Raw genomic sequence first — 15,704 nt, 5'->3', positions numbered from 1 at the left:
GATTGGCGTGTGACTGCATGTGATGGTTTGTCACTCAGTCTTACGCTGCAGGCAACAGGGTCTGTAAAAAAACAACAGTAAACAGTACGAGAAATTAAAGCTAAAGTCAGAGCCGAATGAAAACTCTCAATACCACTTGAAATTAAAGCTAAAGTCAGAGCCGAATGAAAACTCTCAATACCACTTGTGTGTTTTAAAAACATTTGGATCCATATTCAAAGTTTATTGTCTTCTTTTCTCCCAAGTTTTAGTGAGTCCCAAGGACAGTTCATTATCCTATGACGGTAAAATAGTGATTTGCAGTCGCTAACCTGGGATCCCATGATAAGCAAATTTGAAACCTGTAACAAAAATGTGGGACTGCAACCCTAATGTAATCCAAATATGTACAACTATAAATACAAAAGAAAATTAAATATATATGTAAGTAGAACTATAAAAATTATCTATATAAAAGGCATACAACTGCTTAGGATATTTCCAACATTACTCAGTAATTGGAAGAGAATAAACAGATCCTTATAGAAATGAAGTGCATGTATTTTCTTAAAACCCAGCATGATTGACAACAGATTCAAATATAAATTCACCGATACACACAAAACATGTAAATTCAGATATCTGATAAATCAATTTTATTGGAAAATGTAAAACCCCTTTCAATTTCAATGTACAAACCAGTACTTAAACAAACTGAAGCAAGCTATGTTTTAAAAAAATACATAATTGAATGTATATATTTATATGTATTTACATAGAATATTAACTTTCTTGGTAATAAGTCATTTTGCTTGCAAAAGTTCACCATAACACTTAACAAAACAAGACAACTTTTCTGAATAAATTACAGCTTTGTAAATGTTTAAATTTTACAATGAATACTTAATAAAGAGCTGATGTGTATAGTATCCCCATCCAGTCATTTTCTGTATTATAAAGAACTTCAGAAATGAGTTATTTGGCAGTACTTTAAGATATGACATGGATAGCTGTGCGATTCAGCAATAAAAAAAAAATTAGGCATAGCTGGTAGTTTCATTTGCCTTTTCACAGTAACTGTCTCAATGTAGTGAAAAATATCCATTTTATCAAACTAAACTGTACAAATCACGTTTACATTAGATCTATAATATGGCATAAAATTCGATAACATTGTCCAAAAATAAATACATTTGTCATTTTCAAAACGTACAATATAATACATGGAACAGCAGTGCTATTTTCCTGCAGATTATTACAGGCTAAAATTTGGTGTTTTTATGATTACACTAATTTTGATGCATTGGCCAATTATTACAGTATGCCCAATACCAGTTACAAATTTCCTTGTCACTGTAGATAGGTGTTTTTAAACAAGTGACCATGTAAAGTCACAAAACTATGAAAACATCAAGCGTTCTGTTGTGTATTTGGCATCTTTTCTTCATGCATTCTCAGAGTTCCCACAGCATCTTTAACTGAATGGTAAATTATATTTTTTACCTGCAAAGAAATTGAGACATTAGAGAACTGATTTATAGTAAACAATTTTACAAGTACTCTAAATAATGGTTATCATTTAAAAAGGGGGTAGAAAATATAGCTGTTAGTATAGATTTGGAGTTTTACAAAACTTGGAGGCTTGTTATATTACCATGATTGATTAATGAAGTATATTAATTTAAATATATAGACTATTAATCGAGTTTCTCCTGTAACAAAACCGGGCCATTTTATTTTTATGAAGCGAGAGCCCATAAATTAGTTGAACAGGTACACCGTAATAACTGTTTTTCAGTCTGTCATTTATCAGAATTTAAGTCCATCTTCCACGCATCACACTGAAATAGCAAGGATCTTGTTTAATCCTACATCGCAGCTGAAAAAGGATAAGAGGGCAAGAAATATGACGGCAAGTTTAATTTATGTTTTATTTTCTATAAAGTGATTATTTTTGTAATTTACGATTAGGACTACAACAATAAAGCTTTATCGGATATTAGAGTAGCTTCATTATTGTAATATTAGTACACATGTGTGTGAAGTCAAACAATTGTATGGCTCACAGTGATAGTTATTTCTCTGGACCTGCCAGCAGTTTAAGGTAACACGTTGCATTATATTTTATTGTGCTGATGAAACCTGTTGCAAAGCATGGACATTGCAGTCTTCGGTGGTAAATGCTCTCGGTTGTGGACGTTATCCAAGGTTAATGCCATTCCACCACTAACAATATTATTTCAATCTCTCCACCAATAGAATCCCTACACACAACTCCTTTAAATGCTCTGGGCAAGAGCCAATGAAAGCTACACAGCTGAGACAGAAAGTCGTGGGAAGCAGAAAGGATCAATCTGTTTACCTGAAAATTGGACGTGTTGACGTAGCGTTTTACGACCAACAGATGGTGATGTTGCACTGTGAACCAATGGTGCAACACCTTGTGTGGCTCCATTCCTGTCCCATTTTAAAACTGGTGAGCATTTAGCCCTGGTACTCAACTAGCAATATTCAACTAGACAATATATTCAACCAGACCGACATATGGCAGATAAAATTCACTTCAGGTAAATACAAGGTCTTATTACACTGGAAGAAATAATGGGGGACAAAGAGAAAAAGACTTGCATTTCTATGTCGCCTTTTACCATCTCAGGACATCCCAAAGCTTCGCAGCCAATTAAAGTATTTTTAAAGTGTAGTCAACTGCTCCAATGTAGCAACCAATGTAGCAGCCGATTTGCACACAAGAAGTTCCCACAAACAGTAATGTGATAATGACCAGAAAATGTTTTAGTGATGTTGGTTGAGGGGTAGCCAGAGACATATTAATGAATGGTGTTGAACTAGCTCGGGAAGAGGCTGGAAGAGATCTGGAAGTGATATGCAGAGCAGCAATCAAAACAAACAGTGCTGAGTTACATTGCCAAATCAGCAGAGTACAAGTCTGAGGCCATCCTGCTGAAAGGGTCAGACTACACCTTGAACTGTGTGTTCAGTTCTGGTGAATGAGGCACAGGGCAAAGATCCAAGCCCTGGAAGCTGTGCAGGGAAGGACCACAAGACTAACCTCAAGTGTTGAAAGAAGGAAAGTTTAGAAAAACCTGGATTCCTCGGCTCTGAAAGGAGGCAAATGAGAGGAACCTCATAGAGTGAATACCTCAGAGCCATAAGATGACCAAGTGGAATTTAAAAATTAGGTAATCCTGTGCACTATTTTAGGTTAAATGTGAACTGCAGGACAAGGGGACACTGGAACGTCTAATAATGAGAACACCAAGCACCTTGGAGGCCTGTAGTGGCTCGGTCATAGCACTGAATGTTCCACTCATGCTTTCTTCTAAAGAGGGGAGGGGAAGGGGAAATTCAAAAAAATTCTAAGCAGCAACAATTACTAAAAGCAGAATTTTTTAAAATGAAGAACATTTTCAATGCACCTTATGTCCCTAACTTTCTCCTTGTATAATCAGTGTTTGGAATGTCGCTGTGCAAACAGACTAATTTGGGCAATGTTTTTATGGCAGGGGGGAGGGAAGGACGAGGCGGAACAAAGTTCTGTCGGGCAAATCGGGCTGCTCTGTGGGGAAAATGTTATCCATGCTGATTCAGGACCGTTCAGCTGATGTAATTGAAGGCGACTGTGCTATCCACAATAACAGTGGAGGGGGAAGGCGACGTGCGCGAGGAGAGGGGAGGCAGGTGCGCGCGGAGGGGGAGGAGCGCGCGGAGGGGGAGGAGCGCGCGGAGAGGGAGGAGCGCGCGGAGGGGCAGGAGCGCGCGGAGGGGCAGGAGCGCGCGGAGAGGGAGGAGCGCGCGGAGGGGCAGGAGCGCGCGGAGGGGCAGGAGCGCGCGGAGGGGCAGGAGCGCGCGGAGAGGGAGGAGCGCGCGGAGGGGCAGGAGCGCGCGGAGAGGGAGGAGCGCGCGGAGGGGCAGGAGCGCGCGGAGGGGCAGGAGCGCGCGGAGGGGCAGGAGCGCGCGGAGGGGCAGGAGCGCGCGGAGGGGCAGGAGCGCGCGGAGGGGCAGGAGCGCGCGGAGGGGCAGGAGCGCGCGGAGGGGCAGGAGCGCGCGGAGGGGCAGGAGCGCGCGGAGGGGCAGGAGCGCGCGGAGGGGGAGGAGCGCGCGGAGGGGGAGGAGCGCGTGGAGAAATGTAAATGTAAATATAAAAAGATGAGGATCACATGCCAGGATAACTTCAGCCAACCACCACAAGGACTCCCAGTTTAAGAGAACAAAGAGAACAGGTCAGAGCAGTGGTGCAGCAGGGAGGGATTCAAATTGCTGGGGCATTGGAACCGATTCTGGGGGAGGTGGGACCAGTACAAACCGGACGGTCTGCACCTGGGCAGGACCGGAACCAATGTCCGAGGGGGAGTGTTTGCTAGTGCTGTTGGGGAGGAGTTAAACTAATATGGCAGGGGGATGGGAACCAATACAGGGAGACAGAGGGAAACAAAATGAGACAAAAGCAAAAGACAGAAAGGAGATGAGTAAAAGTGGAGGGCAGAGAAATCCAGGGCAAAAAACAAAAAGGGCCACTGAATATAAAGAGGCTGCAGGAGGGGTCAAAACTAAAAATCATGGTTTAAAAACTAGGATTAAAACACTCTACCTAAATGCACGCAGCATTCGAAATAAAGTAAATGAGTTGACGGCATAAATCATTACAAATGGGTAAGATTTGGTGGCCATTACAGAAACATGGTTGCAGGGTGGCCAAGACTGGGAATTAAACATACAGGGATATCTGACGATTCGGAAAGATAGACAAGAAGGGAAAGGAGGTGGGGTAGCTCTGTTAATAAAGGATGATGTCAGGGCAGTTGTGAGAGACGATATTGGCTCTAATGAACAAAATGTTGAATCACTGTGGGTGGAGATTAGAGATAGTAAGGAGAAAAAGTCACTGGTGGGCGTAGTTTATAGGCCCCCAAATAATAACTTCACGGTGGGGCGGGCAATAATCAAGGGAATAATGGAGGCATGTGAAAAAGGAACGGCAGTAGTCATGGGGGATTTTAACCTACATATCGATTGGTCAACTCAAATCGCATGGGGTAGCCTGGAGAAGGAATTCATAGAATGCATACGGGATTGTTTCTTAGAACAGTATGTAACAGAACCTACAAGGAATCAAGCTATCTTAGATCTGGTCCTGTGTAATGAGACAGGAAAAATAAACGATCTCCTAGTAAAAGATCCTCTCGGAATGAGTGATCACAGTATGGTTGAATTTGTAATACAGATTGAGGGTGAGGAAGTTGTGTCAGAAACGAGCGTACTATGCTTAAACAAAGGGGACTACAGTGGGATGAGGGCAGAGTTGGCTAATGTAGACTGGAAACACAGACTAAATGGTGGCACAATTGAGGAACAGTGGAGGACTTTAAAGGAGCTCTTTCATAGTGCGCAACAAAAATATATTCCAGTGAAAAAGAAGGGCGGTAAGAGAAGGAATAACCAGCCGTGGATAACCAAGGAAATAAAGGTGAGTATCAAATCAAAGACCAATGCGTATAAGGTGGCCAAGGTTAGTGAGAAACTAGAGGATTGGGAAAATTTTAAACAACAGCAAAGAATGACTAAAAAAGCAACAAAGGAAAGATAGATTACGAAGGTAAACTTGCGCAAAACATAAAAACAGATAGCAAAAGCTTTTACAGATATAGTAAACGGAAAAGAGTGACTAAAGTAAATGTTGGTCCCTTAGAAGATGAGAAGGGGGATTTAATAATGGGAAATGTGGAAATGGCTGAGACCTTAAACAATTATTTTGCTTTGGTCTTCACAGTGGAAGATACAAAAACCATACCAAAAATTGCTGGTCATAGGAATGTGGGAAGGGAGAACTGAGACAATCACTATCACTAGGGGGGTAGTGCTAGACTGGCTAATGGGACTCAAGGTAGACAAGTCCCCTGGTCCTGATGAAATGCATCCCAGGGTATTAAAAGAGATGGCGGAAGTTATAGCAGATACATTCGTTATAATCTACCAAAATTCTCTGGACTCTGGGGAGGTACCAGCGGATTGGAAAGCAACTAATGTAACGCCTCTGTTTAAAAAAGGGGGCAGACAAAAGGCAGGTAACTATAGGCCGGTTAGTTTAACATCTGTAGTGGGGAAAATGCTTGAAACTATCATTAAGGAAGAAATAGCGGGACATCTAGATAGGAATAGTGCAATCAAGCAGACGCAGCATGGATTCATGAAGGGGAAATCATATTAAACTAATTTACTGGAATTCTTTGAGGATATAACGAGCATGGTGGATAGAGGTGTACCGATGGATGTGGTGTATTTAGAATTCCAAAAGGCATTCGATAAGGTGCCACACAAAAGGTTACTGCAGAAGATAGAGGTACGCGGAATCAGAGGAAATGTATTAGCATGGATAGAGAATTGGCTGGCGAACAGAAAGCAGAGTGTCGGGATAAATGGGTCCTTTTCGGGTTGGAAATCGGTGGTTAGTGATGTGCCACAAGGATCGGTGCTGGGACCACAACTGTTTACAATATACATAGATGACCTGGAAGAGGGGACAGAGTGTAGTGTAACAAAATTTGCAGATGACACTAAGATTAGTGGGAAAGCGGGTTGTGTAGAGGACACAGAGAGGCTGCAAAGAGATTTAGATAGGTTAAGCGAATGGGCGAAGGTTTGGCAGATGGAATACAATGTTGGAAAGTGTGAGGTCATCCACCTTGGGAAAAAAAAACAGTAAAAGGGAATATTATTTGAATGGGGAGAAATTACAACATGCTGAGATGCAGAGGGACATGGGGGTCCTTGTGCATGAAACTCTGAATCCCAAAAAGTTAGTTTGCAGGTGCAGCAGGTAATCAGGAAGGCGAATGGAAAGTTGGCCTTCATTGCGAGAGGGATGGAGTACAAAAGCAGGGAGGTCCTGCTGCAACTGTATAGGGTATTGGTAAGGCTACACCTGGAGTACTGCGTGCAGTTTTGGTCACCTTACTTAAGGAAGGATATACTAGCTTTGGAGGGGGTACAGAGACGATTCACTAGGCTGATTCCGGAGATGAGGGGGTTACCTTATGATGATAGATTGAGTAGACTGGGTCTTTACTCGTTGGGAGTTCAGAAGGATGAGGGGTGATCTTATAGAAACATTTAAAATCATGACAGTGATAGACAAGATAGAGGCAGAGAGGTTGTTTCCACTGGTAGGGGAGACTAGAACTAGGGACACAGCCTCAAAATACGGGGGAGCCAATTTAAAACCGAGTCGAGAAGGAATTTCTTCTCCCAGAGGGTTGTGAATCTGTGGAATTCTCTGCCCAAGGAAGCAGTTAAGGCTAGCTCATTGAATGTATTCAAGTCACAGATAGATAGATTTTTAACCAATAAGGGAATTAAGGATTACGGGGAGAGAGCGGGTAAGTGGAGCTGAGTCCACGACCAGATCAGCCATGATCTTATTGAATGGCGGAGCAGGCTCGAGGGGCTAGATGGCCTACTCCTGTTCCTAATTCTTATGTTCTTATAACAGTGAGAATTCTGCAAAGAAGTTCTGAAACATTTAATTTATTATGTTCATATATCAGGACTGGAAGGATATGCAAATAATGGTAATGTGCAAAATATCAATACATTAACAGAAATAATTAAAAATATTTCTGTAAACCAGTAGCATCTGATATGTTACCCACGTGGCTAACTGCTGATTGAATAATCAACACTATCGTTGGGCATGTGATCTCAATACTCACGTTTGCACGGTGTATGCAAGCGAACTTTAACCTTTTTGTGCCCTTCTTGGTAAAATGGTAAGGGAAAAGGTAAGACTGTGCAAATGTTTTTTGATCGTTGTGAGTGCTTTACACTTCCTTGGTAGATGTTTGTCAAGTAATTATACAGATAATTTAGGGATCAAAAAGATGATCCTGAGGGCATGATTGAGGTACTAAAAGAGTACTTTGCATCAGTCTTCACTAGAGAAGAGGATGCTGCCAATATAGCAGTAAAGGAGGCGGCAATACTGATATTGGAAAGGATAAAAATAAAGAGATACTTGAAAGGTTGGCGTCCTCAAAGTCGGAAAGTCACAAAATCCGGATGGGATGCATCCGAGAGTGGCAACTGTGGAGGCTCTGGCCAGATTCTTTCAATCTTCCTTGGATATGAGGGTGGTTCAAGAGGACTGTCAGATGCATATGTTACATCCCTGCTTGAAAAAGGGGAGAGGGATAAACCCAGCAACAAGAGGCCAGTCAGCCTAACGTCAGTGGTGGAGAAACTTTTAGGGCCCAAGTTTTGACCGACCCATAGAACAGCGCAACTCCGAAAGGTCCGCCGACTTTCTAGAATGAAAAACAGGCGTAAGTGGCCGGACATGCCCTCTTTTTAAAAAAAAATCTGTTCTAAAATGAAACTGTTCCAATTCACTAGAACTGGTGCAAACTAAATGCCGAGAATTGCAATTTCTAAGATACTCCATTCTAAACTAGTTGCTCCAAAAAAAATAGGAGCAACTCAGGCTGAAACTTGACCCCTTAGAGTCAATAATCCGGAACAAAATTAACTGGTAATTAGAAAAGTATGAGCTAATAAATTAAAGTGTTAATTGGATGTGTTAAAGGCAAATCCTGTTTCACTAACTTGATCAAGTTCTTTGAGGAAACATAGAAAATAGGTGCAGGAGTAGGCCAATCGGCCCTTTGAGCCTGCACCACCATTCAATAAGATCATGGCTGATCATTCCCTCAGTACCCCTTTTCCTGCTTTCTCTCCATACCCCTTGATCTCTTTAGCCATAAGGGCCATATCTAACTCTCTCTTGAATATATCCAATGAACTGGCATCAACAACTCTCTGCGGCAGGGAATTCCACAGGTTAACAACTCTCTGAGTGAAGAAGTTTCTCCTCATCTCAGTCCTAAATGGCCTACCCCTTATCCTAAGACTATGTTCCCTGGTTCTGGACTTCCCCAACATCGGGAACATTCTTCCCGCATTTAATCTGTCCAGTCCCGTCAGAATCTTATACGTTTGTATGAGATCCCCTCTCATCCTTCTAAACTCCAGTGAATAAAGGCCCAGTTGATCCAGTCTCTCCTCATATGTCAGTCCAGCCATCCCGGGAATCAGTCTGGTGAACCTTCACTGCACTCCCTCAATAGCAAGAATGTCCTTCCTCAGATTAGGAGACCAAAATTGAACACAATATTCCAGGTGAGGCCTCACCAAGGCCCTATACAACTGCAGTAAGACCTCCCTGCTCCTATACTCAAATCCCTTCGCTATGAAGGCCAACATTCCATTTGCTTTCTTCACTGTATCTGCATGCCAACTTTCAATGACTGATGAACCATGACACCCAGGTCTCGCTGCACTTCCCCTTTTCCTAATCTGCCGCCATTCAGATAATATTCTGCCTTCATGGTTTTGCCTCCAAAATGGATAACCTCACATTTATCCACATCATACTGCATCTACCATGCATTTGCCCACTCATCTAACCTGTCCAAGTCACTCTGCAGCCTCTTAGCGTCCTCCTCACAGTTCACACCGCCACCCAGTTTAGAGTCATCTGCAAACTTGGAGATAATTCCTTCATCTAAATCGTTAATGTATATTGTAAAGAGCTGGGCTCCCAGCACTGAGCCCTGCGGCACTCCACTAGTCACTGTCTGCCATTCTGAAAAGGGCCCGTTTATCCCGACTCTCTGCTTCCTGTCTGCCAAGTTCTCTATCTACATCAGTACATTACCCCCAATACCATGCGCTTTGATTTTGCACACTAATCTCTTGTGCGGGACCTTGTCAAAAGCCTTTTGAAAGTCCAAATATACCATATCCACTGGTTCTGCTTTTTCCACTCTGCTAGTTACATCCTCAAAAAATTCCAGGAGATTCGTCAAGCATGATTTCCCTTTCATAAATCCATGCTGACTTGGACCGATCCTGTCACTGCTTTTCAAATGCGCTGCTAAGGATAGTGCGGTTGATGTTGTATATATGGACTGTCAAAAGGTGTTTGAAAAATTGTCACATACTGGAGTGGTTAACAAAATTAAAGCCCATGGGAATAAAGGGACAGTGGCAGAATGGATACAAACTTGGCTAAGGGCCAGAAAGCAGAGAGAAGTGGTGAATGGTGTTCTTTAGACGGGGGTAGAGGAGGGGAGAGGGAAAAGAGTATACAATGGTGTTTCAGTGGTCGGTACTAAGACCATTGCTCTTTTTGATATATATTAATGACGTGCATAATTCCAAAGTTTGCAAATGATTCAAAACTAGGAAATGTAATAAACAGTGAAGGATAGTAACAGACTTCAGGAGGACATAAACAAACCGGTGAAATGGGAAGACACATGACAGATGAAATTTGAGAGAGAGAAGTGTGAAGTGATGCATTTTGGCAGGAAGAATGAGGAGATATGAACTAAATGGTACAATTTTAAAGGGGGTGCAGAAACAGAGACTTGGGGGTGTACGTATACAAATCCTTGAAGGTGGCAGGACAAGTTGTGAAGGCTGCTAAAAAAAATCAAATGGGATCTTTGGCTTTATTAATAGAGGAATAGAGTACAACAAGGAAGTTATGCTGAACCTTTATAAAACACTGGTTTACACATTTCACGATGGTCTAAAAGAAAACCTTTGGGACTGTTCGACTGGAAAAAGGGTGCCAGCCCGGGGCAGGTGGTGGCTCATAGCCGGTTAATGCAATTTCTGCGGTCAGGAGCGAGACCCGATTGAACATCGAGACAAAGGGTTTGATACAATCAAGCAGAGGAGCCCATGGATTAATTGGCCGGAGGGGAAAACCAGTTCCCTATGGAGACTACAAGTCTGTGAAAACCCAGGACAACAAAGGAACCCACAAGGCATTTTTGGATAACGGGGCACAAAAGATAAAGAGTTATCCTGAAAACTGAAAAGCAGCCCAGCAGGTGGTGTGTATAACCAAATGGATATATATGCAAGAGCTGAGAACAAGAGCTCGGAACAAGGAGGAGGAACATCGGAGAGGAACAACAGGTCGAAGAACCACCACAGAACAGCAGGTAAAACGAACCTACAATTGACAACAGCAGCAATTGACTGGATGGGTGATTGTATGTCTTCAATCAATCTCTAAGAAGTCTTGTTCTGTAATTTTTAGGGTTTTTTTTGTAATAAACTAACAGTTGGGTTTAAGCCTAGACTTTGCATTACACGGAGTCGTTCCTGTAATTCCCGAGATCTATGAATCCAAGTAGAGTGGAAAATGAACTCCCTACATTCTTAACTGTATTTTGCTCAATTCTAGGCACCAGACTTGAGGAAGAATCTCAAGACCTTGGAGAAGGTGTAGAAGAGATTTACTAGAATGGTACCAGGGATGAGATTTTTCAGCTACATGCAGAGACTGGAGAAACAGGGGTTGTTCTCCTTTGAGCAGAGAAGTTAGAATGAGATTTGATAGAGGAATGGTTTTGTTAGGAATGGTTTTGATAGAATAAATAAAAAGAAATCGTTTCAGTGGCCGAAGAATCAGTAACAGAGGACAGAAATTTAAGGTGATTGGCAAAGAACCAGAGGCAACATGTGAAAACATTTTATTTTAAACATAGTGAGCTGTGATCTGGAATGCACTGCCTGAAAGGGTGGTGGAAGCAGATTTAATAGTTAACATTCAAAAGAGAATTGGAGAAATACTTGAAGGGAAAAACTTACAGGGATATGGAGAAAGAGCAGGAGAGCGGAATTAATTTGATAGCTCTACCAAAGAGCTCGCACAGACATGATGGATTGAATGGCCTCCTTCTGTGCTGCATCATTCTATGATTCTAAGATGTGAAGTGCATTTACTTGCACTGTGTGCAAGGCCTTTTCTACAAAAATTAGCGCACGTGGTTAAAACAGTGTCGCTGTCACCACAATTCTATTGATCAAAGCTGTTGTAAACCAAGTACCTGCAAATTAAGTACTGCATCTGAAAGCATATTAAAAAACTAATGTACAATTCCAGTGATGAGAATTACAATTATGTAATTTTTTTTTTGGGGGGGGGGGAATAAAACAGGCACTTTCCTGCTGTGTTCCAGACCACAGATGCCAAGATCCAGCTTGGTGCAGCCATTAAGCAATTGCTCAAACATTTTTATAATGTAGCATAAGTAACAAAAAACTGGTGGTTATTAAATATGTGAAAGTGGAAAATAAGGATCCAATAAGCAATGTAACGACAATTTTATAGTCAGAGATCTGAAGTCCGATTAACTCTTCCTCTTTTAAAAAAATATATATTTCTATTAATCCTTAATTGGAATTGGCCAGTTAACTAGTTTGAATCAGGAAAGTCCATACCTGCAGTTTATCCTCATAGTTTATCTCGTGTTTTGACTGGTGTATCAGCTCCTGTGTTAGATGGAAAGACTGCACTATGTGCTCTGGTGACACAAAGTCTTCAGAGACCTGAATGCAACTATAAATACTCTGCATCTGCAAAGCATAAAACAAAACTGTTCGATGAACCCGACATACAATTAAATTATGCACAAGTATGACTTGGCAACACAAACTGTGCTTTAATAAAAACACGATTAATGCAATGTTACTGCTTTTTAAGGCAAACATGTCACACATGAGGAGTACAGAGATGTTCATCGTGCTCCCATTTTGCAAACAGCTGATTGATATTAAAATACTGAATGAAGGTGTACATTTGGCACAATCTTTGTGAAAAGCTTGCCTGAGGTTCGCTAATGGAGTTGCTGTGTTTTGAGTTCTATCCTCAAAATTAGGAGACATATGGGGCCCAAGTTTCCACACGCGCCTAGAACGGCGCAGTCCCAACCTGGACGTCCGTTTTTCGCGCCACAAAGTGCGCCTAAAAAAAATCCTCCGTATTCTCCACCTCCCTGCAGGTCCTCTGGCCCTCGGCGCAGCGCAGCACGAGCTGTGGGGGGGCGGAGCCAGGTCCCTGCACTGAAAACAGTGCCGGGACCTCTGCACATGCGCGCTACAGTGGGCACGCAAGTGCAGTAGCTCCAGGCGCCCGAAACTGTGTGGGAGAGGCCCGAAGCATGCAGCCCCGAGCCCTGGCCGAATGGCCTCACTGGGGCTTCGTGAATAAGGCTCCTCCCACGGCCAGCTCCTGCTCCTCCCTCCCCCCGCACACCCGCTCCCCCCTCCCCACCTCGCCTCCGGACCGGACCAGACCCGATTCCCGCTCCTCCCCCCTCCCCGGACCAGACCCGACCCCCGCTCCGCCCCCCCCCCCGGACTGGACCCGACCCGCGCTCCTGCTCCCGCTCCCCCCCCCCCCCCCCCCCCCCCCACCGACTGGACCCGACCCGACTCCTGCTCCCCCCCCCCGCCCCCGGACTGGATCTGACCTGACCTCCCCACCCCCTCCCTCTCTCTCTCCCTCCACCCCCCCCCACCCCCCTCCCTCTCTCTCCCTCCCTCCCCCCGACCCGAACCAACCCAACGCCACCTACCTGTAAATCTGGTGCTGGGGACGGGCCCTGCCCGAAGTCTCGGGCCGGCCCGTTCAGCCTTCGGTCCCAAAAGGCCTGCCTGAAGCACTTTCACACAGGTAGGAAGATGGTTTATTTAATCTTTTCTTTGCTTATAAATGTTTATTCAGGTTGGATTTATTTGTATAATATTTGTAGAAGTATAAATAAGGATTTATTATAGAATTTAATGACTTCCCTTCCCCCCCTCCCCCACCCACCTCGTTCTGGACGCCTAATTTGTAACCTGCGCCTGATTTTTTAATGTGTAGAACAGGTTTTTTTAGTTCTACAAAAATCTTCACTTGCTCCATTCTAAGTTAGTTTGGAGTACGTTTTCACTGTGAAAACTTTGAAATCCGCCGTCAGTGGCCGGACACGCCCCCTTTTGAAGAAAAAATTCTGTTCCAAAGTGGAACTGTTCTTCCTGACTAGAACTGCAGAAAAAAAAATCTGGAGAATTACGATTTCTAAGATAGTCCCGTTCTCCACCAGTTGCTCCTAAAAATCAGGCGCAAATCATGTGGAAACTTGGGCCCATAGAAACTAAGATGTATTGGCAGAGACTGCCCAGAATTACCTGACGCAGTGCCCCTGCTGGTATTAAGAATGCATCACCCAAGAACTGGAAGATGGACCAGGTGTATATTCCACATTCTTCATAGAGCCTTCGACGCAGGTTCTTGTTCAGGTAACAGATCTGATCACGGATTGGATCATGGATTAGATCATTTTCAAGTGATTCCTGACCCAGTTCCTCATTAACCTTTTTGATGGGACACAACGGAGAAATATATTTTCTATTATCCATGAGGTACACTCAACCTGTCTAATACATATCTAATGAGTAATAAAAATTATTCTTGTCCTAGGCTGGCCCTGATTTCATAGGAAACTTTTCTGACTTTGACATGGGAAGGTAACAGAAGTAAACATAGAAATATAGAACATAGGTGCAGGAGTAGGCCATTCGGCCCCTCGAGCCTGCACCACCATTCGATAAGATCATGGCTGATCATTCCCCTCAGTACCCCTTTTTCCTGCTTTGTCTCCATACCCCTTGATCTCTTTAGCTGTAAGGGCCATATCTAACTCCCTCTTGAATATATCCAATGAACTGGCATTAAGTAAAATGAATACAACTTCTCTTAGGGAATATAAACATTTAGTTGGGTATGAAATGTGGCACTCATGGGGTCATTATAGCAAGTTTTGTTTTTAATAAATCTCACTTTAGAATGAAAGGCTTGAAAGGTGTCAAACAATGCAGTTACAGTCAGAGAATAGTTAAATTCTTCAATATCGCATGATAACACAATTCTAGTTTGTGGTCTATTATTTCAATAGAAACGGAAAGGAACCAACCAACATAAATTTCTTCCATCGACAGAACCGTACAACATAACCCATTTCTAAAACCATTTAACATTGTTGACATTTTGGTGTAATACTATAATAGTTTACGGTTGCATTTAAATTATAAATTCTTCCACTGCAGATGACTGCACGTTCCCTGAAGCTGTGTGTGCAATAAATGTATAAAACTGCTCACCTTCTGCAGAAACTCCTTTATTTTGTTTGTATCTTTGGCTGAAAAAATGTGCCACAAAGCACCAGGAGTCTCATTACTGTCCTTCAATCTTTTCTTTGTGTTTTCATCGATTTCTTCTTCCTCTATTTTCTTCAAGATAGCTAGAAAAACATGAAATGGACGTTTTTGCGAATATTCCACTGCACAAGCGCGACGATTTTATGTTGAGCGTATTGTATTGAAAATAAACTTCTCAAACTTGTAATAACGTCATTAAAATGTTTCGAAAGATCTAAAAAAAAGGTACTATACCTAGCATAAGTAAAGTTGCTCTCATTCTTCAATCTAAATACATCTCTACAATAAATTATCTCAAAGTCATCAAATTCCACCAAGGGTGTGGGAAAACATTTCTTCAGAGAACAAGTATGCAAATTCAAACAGTGATGTAAAATCCTCTGACCTTGCATATGATTTTATTTTATAGTGAGTTTTCTTCTGCTGAAGATGGTATGGAGGGAGTTCTTTCAGTACAAATCTCTTTATCACCGACAAAATATTAAAAAACTGGATCGATTAGGCTTATATTCACTGGAATTTAGAAGAATGAGAGGGAATCTCATAGAAACATATAAAATTCTGACGGGATTGGACAGGTTAGATGCAGGAAGAATGTTCCTGATGTTGGAGAAGTCCAGAACCAGGACTAAGGATAAGGGGTAAGCCAT

General features: G+C 42.5%; 1 protein-coding gene across 5 annotated transcripts in view; it reads right to left on the bottom strand.

Annotated features, from left to right (window-relative positions):
- Positions 1–659: 659 nt before the first annotated feature.
- jmjd1cb (jumonji domain containing 1Cb) overlaps positions 660–15,704 on the bottom strand; it is a 445,070-nt gene continuing 430,025 nt past the window's right edge. For all 5 annotated transcript variants that reach the window (XM_070876841.1, XM_070876842.1, XM_070876845.1 and 2 more), the window contains 4 exons: positions 14,998–15,137; positions 14,026–14,211; positions 12,292–12,426; positions 660–1,482 (listed from right to left, as the gene is read on the bottom strand). In XM_070876841.1, coding sequence (XP_070732942.1) covers positions 1,390–1,482; positions 12,292–12,426; positions 14,026–14,211; positions 14,998–15,137 — 554 coding nt within the window. In that variant the 3' untranslated portion in view covers positions 660–1,389. The remainder of the gene's footprint in view (positions 1,483–12,291; positions 12,427–14,025; positions 14,212–14,997; positions 15,138–15,704) is intronic.

This window comes from Pristiophorus japonicus, chromosome 3 (genome assembly GCF_044704955.1).
Source record: "Pristiophorus japonicus isolate sPriJap1 chromosome 3, sPriJap1.hap1, whole genome shotgun sequence".
NCBI lineage: Eukaryota > Metazoa > Chordata > Chondrichthyes > Pristiophoridae > Pristiophorus > Pristiophorus japonicus.
Note: the sequence above shows the minus strand (reverse complement) of the source record. Positions and strands in the feature narration are given on the sequence as shown.